At 41.4% G+C, this 10,079-nt stretch overlaps 1 protein-coding gene across 1 annotated transcript in view; it reads left to right on the forward strand.

The window, feature by feature from the left end:
* Positions 1-10,079, forward strand: part of TRPC7 (transient receptor potential cation channel subfamily C member 7) — a 141,248-nt gene that overhangs the window by 87,727 nt on the left and 43,442 nt on the right. Inside the window, exon 5 of the mRNA XM_006753530.1 lies at positions 9,645-9,861. Within this exon, the coding sequence (XP_006753593.1) occupies positions 9,645-9,861 (217 nt within the window). The remainder of the gene's footprint in view (positions 1-9,644; positions 9,862-10,079) is intronic.

The following is a 10,079-nucleotide window of genomic DNA, read 5'->3' on the forward strand; positions in this document are numbered from 1 at the left end:
AAAAGAAAAAAAAAAAACTACATAGCAATAGAGAGGGGAAGCTGTCTACAATATCTCATTTAATTCTCTAGGACATTATGACAAGCTCTGTTTTACAGATGACGATCCTGAGGTTCAGAGAGGTTAAGAAGCAAACCAATGTCACGAGACTAGTAAATAGTAACACAAAACTCAAACCCATGTGGATTCCAAAACCCCACTCATGCTCCATCCATTCTTTCATGTTGACTCCCAGATGAACTCCGCTCAGAGAGAAGTCACCTAGAAGCCAGCTGTCATTTTCTGTGTCTGAGACTTCTCTGAGTCCTCAGTTTGCCAAGCACTAATGTAGCCAGTCCTGTGAGGGCTCTGGCAACTGTACAAAGACCCCCAGCATCCCCAAATTAGAAGAACCTAGCAGGTACCTGACCCAGATGCTCCTGCTCTAACACACAGGCAACCCCCAAGTAGAACATTTCAGCCCCAAGCTACTCATAAGTTGTATACTGTTTAAGTGCTACTGATGTCATTTCCTGTTTGCATTTTGTTTTTTGTTTTTGTTTTGTTTTTACAGTTCGTTGCTCATCCTAACTGTCAGCAGCAATTGCTTACCATGTGGTATGAAAATCTCTCAGGCTTACGTCAACAGTCTATTGCTGTGAAATTCCTGGCTGTCTTTGGAGTCTCCCTAGGCCTCCCTTTTCTCGCCATAGCCTATTGGATTGCTCCGTGCAGCAAGGTACAGATTGCTTAAGGTGCATGTCTTCGCGGTTATTTCTTCTCTCTCTACTTAGCAAGACTGAAGTCCACTTTGTTCAAATAAGCAGCTGATCATTTTTCACATTTAAAGAAAATCGATCTAAGATACCTAGCAAAAGTAGAAAACCACATTAGAGGGGATGTTAAGATCTGTTTTCTTTCAACCATGTTTTTTTAAGAGAGAGGAACGATAAAATGGGAAATTTTTAAAAAAAAGTGAGACAATCTGATCAATAACAGATCAGAGAGAGGAAAAAGGCACTTTTCCTCTTCTAATTATGCAATATCCTCAACATGTCCTCCAAACCCACAGTAATAATTATAATTACAGAAAGAGGAATAGCCAACACTTACTGAATACTTTTCCTTTGCTAAGTAAGCCCTTTTCATGGAATAGCTCATTTCACTCCCTCAATTACAGTAGGATGCATACACTTAATGAAGTAGGTTCAGAAAAGAGAAATAACTAGTTAACTGAGAGTCAAAGGCAGCTCCTGCAGGGGCATTGCAGATCCATGTCAACATCTTCCCAGTTTCCTTGGCTTCCTTGATTGGGTCTAGCCCCCATTGACAGTTAATTAGGTCAAAAAAAGGAAAAAGACAAAGGAAAGAGAAGAGCTTAAAAGGTACAAAATTGGGTTCTTTTCTCACAAGGAAGGGGAAGTATCTGGTGGCCAATGGTAATGAAAGCAGTGGAACGTGCAGGTCCCAAGCTGCCACACACACACACGCTGCCATCCCTACAGCCCAGTCATTTGATCCACAGTCACGGAAAGCACCAGCAGCCACTCCTGCTTCAGATAAGAGTTAGCACCTGTAAGTCTGAACCATGCAAAAATTTTTCAAATAAATGTCACGGGTTAAGATGGTCATTAAAGGTTCCAAAGCTGCATGTACCTAGTGATATATTAAAAAAGGAATTAAGCCAAAACCGGTTTGGCTCAGTGGATAGAGCGTCGGTCTGCGGACTAAAGGGTCCCAGGTTCGATTCTGGTTAAGGGCATGTACCTGGGTTGCGGGCACATCCCCAGTGGGAGATGTGCAGGAGGCAGCTGGTCGATGTTTCTCTCTCATCAATGTTTCTAATTCTCTATCTCTCTCCCTTCCTCTCTGTAAAAAATCAATAAAATATATTTAAAAAAATAAAAATAAAAAAGGAATTAAGCTTAAGTAATCAATATTTAGTAGAAGAAATATGACTACAGGGAGATTAGCTCCACAGCAAATATGATCAGCTAATGCAGTTAATAAAAGTGTCATCAGTAAATGGATCCTCAACTCCGCCAAGAGGGAACTCATGCCAGGATGGTGGGTCCAAAACTTAAGGTCTGTTGATGAGGCCACTTAAGCAGGCAGGCATGGAACTGACTGCCTTAGGTAGGAGGGGTATCACAGAGAAGGGTTAGGACTCAAACTCCTTCCTCTGCAGAATGGCATCAAAAATAGAATTTCTACCATGGCTGGTTTTGCTCAGTGGATAGAGCATTGGCCTGTAGACTGAAGGAAGAGTCCTGGGTTTGATTCTGGTCAAGGGTACATGCCCAGGTTTGGGGCTCGATCCCCAATGGGGGGCATGCAGGAGGCAAGTGATCAATGATTCTCATCACTGATGTTTCTATCTCTCTCTCCCTCTCCCTTCCTCTCTGAAATCAATAAAAATATATTTAAAATAAACAAATAAATAAAAGTCCTCATACCGAATATCTGTGGTGTTCAAAGTACAGTGAGTGAAAAAAAATGAACAAGATTTAAAGCTGGATTAGAGCTGGTCATTGGTTTTAGGCACAGGCTTCCATACTGGAATTATCTACTCTGTTCTACAAATTATCATTGCCTTTGCCCAGAGCCTAAATGGATGGGGATGCTTGCCTCCACACCCTCTGAGCCCCAAACTTATTCTAGGATATTCAATCATTAAAATAACAACCACTTGGTGAACAAAACACTGCCAACACCACTTTTACTGTAAAACTAAAATTGACTGCTTTCAGGAAACTAGGACTAGCCAACACCATCAAATTGGTTTGCTTCTGCCTGCCCGAGGAAATATTCACAAAGAAATTATACACCAATGGCTAACTTTCTAGTAGGATTGAGAAGAACCTTAGCCAAAATCACGCTGGAGGAGGGGATTTTGGACTTTCTTGTAGCTCAGTAACTCTAAGAGACTAATGCTACCATGGAACATAGGGGTCCAAGATATAGCTGTCTTCTGGAACATTCTAGAAGAAATGATTGCAGGAAAGTTTGGCACAATGGTTGGGGCTTCCTCTCTGTTCTGATGCATGTCTGATTGACATCTGGTACTCCTAGAACTTCCATTAAGACTAAGAAACAGACCACTCAAGATAAAGAAACTGGTCATTAAGCCATTATAGTGTTTGTGCACCTTCTGGGCTCCAAGTCAGACCTCAATGCAGTGGAGGGTATGTCCACAGCTTAGTGACAAGTCCTAGCCCATGGCATGAGATAATTTTTGGTAGCAATGCTTATTCCAAGGGAAGAGTCCCTCAGTAAACAGCTTTTTAAACTTGCTCCGGTGCAGCCAAAGGAGAGATAAAATAGTCAAGATATTACACCTCCCTCAAAGAAATTACGTATTCATAAAATCTCACTGCTAAACCTCATCAACCAGCTACTGTCTATCAATGGCTAATAAATATTGAGATTTCTGCTTCCAACTTAATGGCGTATTTACTTCCTAATAGTTGCTGTCAAAATTACTTGATTGGCCTGCCAAATCACTCCATCACTTATTTCCAATTGAATTCCCAAGGCTGTCAATTCTACTTTTACATAAGTTTCTGAGGGTCTCTAAGAAAGACAGTCAAATAAGATAATAAGATTAAGGGTGTCAACAGGAGTTCAGCTTACTGATCTTGTGGTTGAAGAGGATGACTAAGTCACCAATGTGTACACATGGTGATAACTGCAGGTCTGGAGCACTGGAGAGGTTTGTCAGGGTCAATAAACAGATCCGTGATTTTTTAAATCATTTCTCATTATAAAACCAACATAGGTGAGTTCAGGCAGCCCCTGAGGGCCCAGTGGGTTCTTTATCCACATGGATGCTCTCAAGTAGATCTTTTCCTAGAGAGCTCTCAACAAGGGCCCCAATGCCAAAGGGCTTGGATACCTGATTAGGCTACTTTCCATCCTTTGTTATTCCCTTCTGATTCATATTTTAGTTTTTTTTCCTGTTAAAATCTGACAACTGAAAGAATAACAGCCATCTTCAGGGGCTCAATGTCTCTATGGCAGGTAGACTGGGACAGAAGTCAGCATCATGAGAGTGTTGAAGAACCACATGAGTCCTATTTAAAAAAGTGCAAAAGGGGAAGCTGACTTCCTTTGTTACCTGTTAACCTTTACTGTTCCGTTGTCTTTATAAATCAGTCCAGGACTCAGGCAGGGAGAACTGTAAACAACTGTGGACTCCCACCTGATGTCTTTGCAGTGCAATCTATCAATGCTTACTGCCACGTTACTCTTGCTTGCAGAAAAATCAAAGTGTTAGTTGTTGCCCCCAATCCTCGGCCCCATCCCAAACAAAAACATCTAGTGGTGGTATGTAGGGGGTGGAGGTGGGGGGAAGATGGGAAGAGATTAACCAAATAACTTATATGCATCTATGCATGCCCATGAACACCGACAATAGGGTGATGCAGGCCTGGGGTGGGGTGGAAACCAGGTGTTGGGGTCAAGGTGGGGGGGTAGGAAGGGAGGACATCTATAATATTTTCAACAATAAAAATGTTTTTAAATCTAGTCAGGAAGGCATGGGCGATTTTACAGCTTTTGAGAATCCCTGTTTTGCCTTTCCAAAGCTAAAATAGTTTGAAACATGGTCCAGGGTCAACCAGGGGAGGACAGTGCCTCCAATGGCCTCTGTGTCTCCCTCATTTGCCTCTACCAAAGCTACACTGGATTTAAAAAAATCATAATGCAATTTTTGAAGCATTGCCACAGAGGAAATTTGTGCTGGAAATAAGAGTTGTGCTCCTTTGTTACAAAAGCTTCTGTCCTCAAATCCAAAAGGAGAGTCCATCACCATTACCTGTGGGATAAGGTTAAGAGTGCCAGAAGGTTGATCACTTCCATGCCCAGTCCAGTGTGACACCTGCAGCACTCTCTCGCCACCTCTTCATCTATTTCCTACCATAGCATTCAGCCTGTCTCTCCCGACTGGCAAACCAGCAGCTTTGAAGAGAAGGACCAATCGTATAGCCTGTTTCATCTCCATCACCTCGTGTTCAGAAACATGTTGCACATAGAGAGTGCCCCAAAAAGGCTTGTGACATAAATACATAAGGATTATGTAAGTCTCCTTTTGTGAACCCTTACATATAAGTTTCTCACGAGTCAGTCAAGTTTAAGTTTCCCCTTAGAGGAACTGCCTCAGCCCTTCCAGTGCCACATACTCAGTGCTTCCTATGTGCCAGTAACTGTTCTGCTTTGCACATACTAAAATAATGCATTCCTTATGTCAACCTTATACATTAAGTACTATTTCATCCCCATTTTTACAGATGAAGAAACTGACACACAAAGAGATCAAGTAACTTACCAAAAACTATGGAGCTGTGATTTAAACCCAGGCTCTCTGGCTTCAGAAACCTGACCTTACTTACCCACTGCACACATGCCCACACACACACATGCACACACCCATACCAACCTTCCTCCCAACCCCACCCAGTTACATCAGCAGCATTACAACCTTCAATGCTGAATGCAAACATCTTAGCTGCTGACTAACTGGCCTTATTTTATTGATTTCAGACAGGAAAGGAGAGGGAGTGAGAAATTTAAAAAAAAAAATCAATGATGAGAGAGAATCACTGATTGGCTGCCTCCTACATGCCCCACACTGGGAATCGAGCCAACAACCCAGGTATGACCTCCTGGTTCATAGGTCAACCACTGAGCCAGGCTGGCCAGACTAACTAAAGGGGAGGAATAAAAACCTACTATTCCTTCCTTTTCTTCTCAGAAGCCCTACCTTTGAAATCCCACTATTACTCAGCACCTCTTCAGCCCCCAGGATGACAGGTGGATTCGCATGGTAATATAAGACAACCCTGATTATAAACTCCTAGGGAACAGTTCCCAAGCCAAAGACAGGAAGATTATTGAGCCCTAGGTTAGACATTTTGAATAATATTTTTGGAGGGAGCATTCTAAAGAAACTGCCACTAATTTAACTGGGATCTCTCTAAAATGTGAGAACCATTCCAGCTTGAAGGTATTTCTTTTTGAAATACTTGATCTAAAGTTTTTCCCCATTCAGCTTTCCAACTTGTACACCAAGCCCTTACTTGAGGCCACTGGCAACTGGCGATGAGTGAGGGTGGCACTTGGTGAAAGGGATTCTTGATATCACAGACCGGGGAGAGATGCTGAAACACTCTGTGTGTTTTACTGCAGTCCTGGCCTTTTCTACAGACATATGCCCACCAGGCCCAGTTAGGTGCATACACTTGGGGTAAGGGGGAAGAGCCGGGTGCCAGGAACACAGAGATCAGCTTACCAGTAGAAGCAGGTGCCTGACCCTGAGGGCTCATAAATGCAGTTCATTTGGAGGTAATTCAGAAGTGCTACTCAGTTATTCTCACATTCATATACTTCCCAAAGTAAAAAAAACAGTGCCCAGAAAGTTTGGAGTGAGCCAGACTTAACTATTACAAGCTTGGATTTCCTGGTAAGTTCTTAGCTGGTATGGTCCAAGTAATGACAGAGCTGCTGAACTCATGTGTCAGACTAATGAGTTTTGCACTCCAGGGAGAGCAGGCCAAGTCCTACATCTCCCAAAGCTTTGCCATCTCTTTTGACACCTATGCTGTCGCCTGACCAAGCTTTAATGATTCCCAGCTCAGAGCCATTGGCATATATTAGTTGACTTTTCTCCTTTCTTTTGGATCACCTGGGCCTATGAAAGATGGAGGTTTTCCCCAAATATAATTTGCTTCAAAAATTACCTTTGAGAGACAAATAAGAAATGTCACATGAAGAAAGAAAATTATTGAAATAATTTGATTTCATCTGACCTTTAACACAGTTTTACCAGTAAAAAGACACATTCAAACCCAAAAGATAATTAGGAAAGGAACATCAATGCCTAACCTCGTGGTCAGCAAACTGCGGCTTGCGAGCCACATTAGGCTTTTTGGCCCCTTGAGTGTGGTTCTTCCAAAAAATACCACGTGCGGGCACACATACAGTGTGATTGAAACTTCGTGGCCCATGTGCAGAAGTTGGTTTTCGGCCTGGGCGAGTCTATTTTGAAGAAGTACTATTGATATTTGGCTCTGTTGACTAATGAGTTCGCCGACCACTGGCCTAGATCAAGTGGGAACAGAGCACAAGCTCATCTTCCAAATCATAGCAGGCCTTATCAGGGTTTTTTCTTATGGTTGTCTGTAGATATAGTAATTTTACAGATGCAACTTCTGTCAGAAAATAACAAAGGAAGTAACAAAGACAACATTAAGTTCCTCAAACCATCTCTCCCAGGGAATCTCAAGGCTAGCTTAGGTACAGCTACATGCATATTCCTGCAATCAGGTAAGTCACCCAGGTGAGAAGATGCAAAGATATTCATCCCCACCTCCTCACCCAGGTAGTTATTATAGATGTTACATAGAAACCACTGGTAGTCCAGCTGGCATGGCACAGTGGTTAAGCGTCGACTTATGAACCAAGAAGTCACGGTTCAATTCCCTGTCAGGGCACATGCCGGGGTTGCAGGCTCGATCCCCAGTGTAGGGCATGTGAGAGGCAGCCAATCAATGATTCTCTCTCATCATTGATGTTTTTATCTCTTCCTTTCCTTCCTCTCTGAACTCAATAAAAAATATTTTTTTAAAAAAAGAAATCACTGTAAAGGATGGAGGAAACTTAGCCATCAATCCTTTTAGAGCTATGTCTATCTCTATGTTTCCAATCTTTTTTTTCTGATATTTCTGGGGCCTCGCTGGAACATACAAGAGCTGGTGTCCCTTATCCTCTCTTCAACTTTCCCTCTCCCCACAACCCACACCCCACCCTACATTCTCCATCTTCTCTTGCCTCTCACCACTACACCAGCAAGCACACAGTGACAATAAGCAATGTGTTGATTACTTAAGGATGTCTCCTGGATACACCTCGTGTCCCAGTGTCTTATTTGGGAAACAGAACTCCAATATGTCAACAGTCACCTAAAGTATTAAAAATTTCAAACTTGCTACTTGAAATCATATAAATCAAAATGAGATTTGATTTAATTTCATGTTTTACTGAATTTATGTGAAATACTTGTCTTTATATTAATCTCTGCATTCTGAATTTAGCGTATCTACTTATGGCCAAAAATAGTCCACCATCTCTGTTTTGTAAATAAGAAAGTTAAACATTACAAAGAAGAGCCATGTCTCAGATATTTATGGGGCCCAGTGGTTTTCTGGTCATCTTTTTCCATTTCTAAGGTTATTCTGGTGCCATATGACAAGTTGTGGTGTAGGCGAATCCAAACAAGTGTTCTCTAGCACAAGCAGGGCGTCCCAATGTCTGGACTTGAAATGCAGTTTTTCAAATAAGATAAAAACTACCTTTTTAAAATTTTTCAATAGGTAAATACGTGGGTTCTATGACATGGGAATCTTGATAAATCATGTTACACAAATAACTAGCATAATGAAAGTAGATGATTACCATACTGAAGCACCTTATCAAGCCATCTGATTTATAAATATTGTGTTCAGCACAGTCATAATGAGGAAAATTTTACTTGGAGAAACCCTGCAGTTGATCTTCTACCAAACCAACACTCTACCTCATGGGTGACATTTCACTCTAGGACTCTTGAATGAGGCAGGATGTGGACCTCAATTAACCAGTCACTGGCTCTAAGTGAACATCTGCCATGAAAAGGAACTGAGCTTCAGAAAAGGCTTCCCTCTTTGCTCTTGGCTTATCAATCAGTACACTTGGGTGCTAGGTAAGACTTGGTGCTTAGATGAGGGTGATGGCAGTGGCCTGAAAGAGACTCAAGTGAATCACTGATGAGGGTCAGCAAAGACTCACTGTTCTACGCCCAGTTTAGTCCTCAGACATCTAAGTGGTCTTTGGATGGCCTGTAAGGAATAAAGATGTGATCATCATTTGCTCCTTAACAGGGCATCTTTTGGATCATTTCAGGTTCACATCACATGGAACAATTGCACAAGTTAATCATGTGCTAGGCCACAAGGAAAATCTCAGTGTAATATCATAGCAGCTGTGATCTGTGAACATGCTGCAATAAAATTAGAATTTTTAAAGCAGAAAGCAGTCTTATATGTCTGGCAACTAAATAATCTCAGAATTAAAAATGAAATAAAAAGAAATTTATAAAATATTTAATGACTGAATATCAAAGAAAAGGCTACAGTCAAAATTTTACAGAGACACAGCTAAAGCAGTACCTAGAAGAAATGTACACTTTAAATAAAACAAATAATCTAAACATAAAAAGTCAAGAAAATGGACAAAAGAGCAACATAGCATATATCTGAAGACTTCTGTGTTTGTTTTAATCCTGAATGCTATTGACACACATTACTTTTCCCCAGATTTGAAGGGCATAAAATTCACATCCATGTGTCTGGGGAGCTGTTCCGTCAAAGTGTAACCTGATGATAGTGTGTTCCACTCCTTTCTACTTTCACACTAAATCCTCCAAATAAGAAAAACTGAATTCAGTATGAAACAGATTTGGCCAAACAGCAGCTCACATAAAAACGCAAGAGCAAATGTTACCTGAGTTCAGTTAGCAGTTTCTGTTCAAAGACCTGATTCAACATTTGGCAAAAGCAGTGTTTTAAAGAGAGACGTGAGCCCACCTAGAGTAATCCAGTTTAACATGTCTGTACGTATTTTGTTTCCAGCTAGGACGAACCCTAAGGAGCCCTTTCATGAAATTTGTAGCCCATGCAGTTTCTTTCACAATCTTCTTGGGATTATTAGTTGTGAATGCATCAGACCGCTTTGAAGGTGTCAAAACCCTGCCCAATGAAACCTTCACAGACTACCCAAAGCAGATCTTCAGAGTGAAAACCACCCAATTCTCCTGGACAGAAATGCTCATCATGAAGTGGGTGTTAGGTAAGCAAGTCACCCTATCTCCTATCCTTTCTCCCTAATTATAATAGAATATTACTAAACTCTGACTTTTGAACCTCTCTTTCTCAAGTGCACTCTCAGCAGGCAAAATGGAGTGTGATGACTCACAGAGAGGTCAAAGTCAACTTCTATGTGTGCTGGTGTGTAAGACGTACAGATCTGTAGTATAAATCCCAATTTTGAAAGTAAATGTTGGGGGA

The sequence above is a fragment of the Myotis davidii genome, unplaced genomic scaffold (genome assembly GCF_000327345.1).
Source record: "Myotis davidii unplaced genomic scaffold, ASM32734v1 scaffold471, whole genome shotgun sequence".
NCBI classification, from domain to species: Eukaryota; Metazoa; Chordata; class Mammalia; order Chiroptera; family Vespertilionidae; genus Myotis; species Myotis davidii.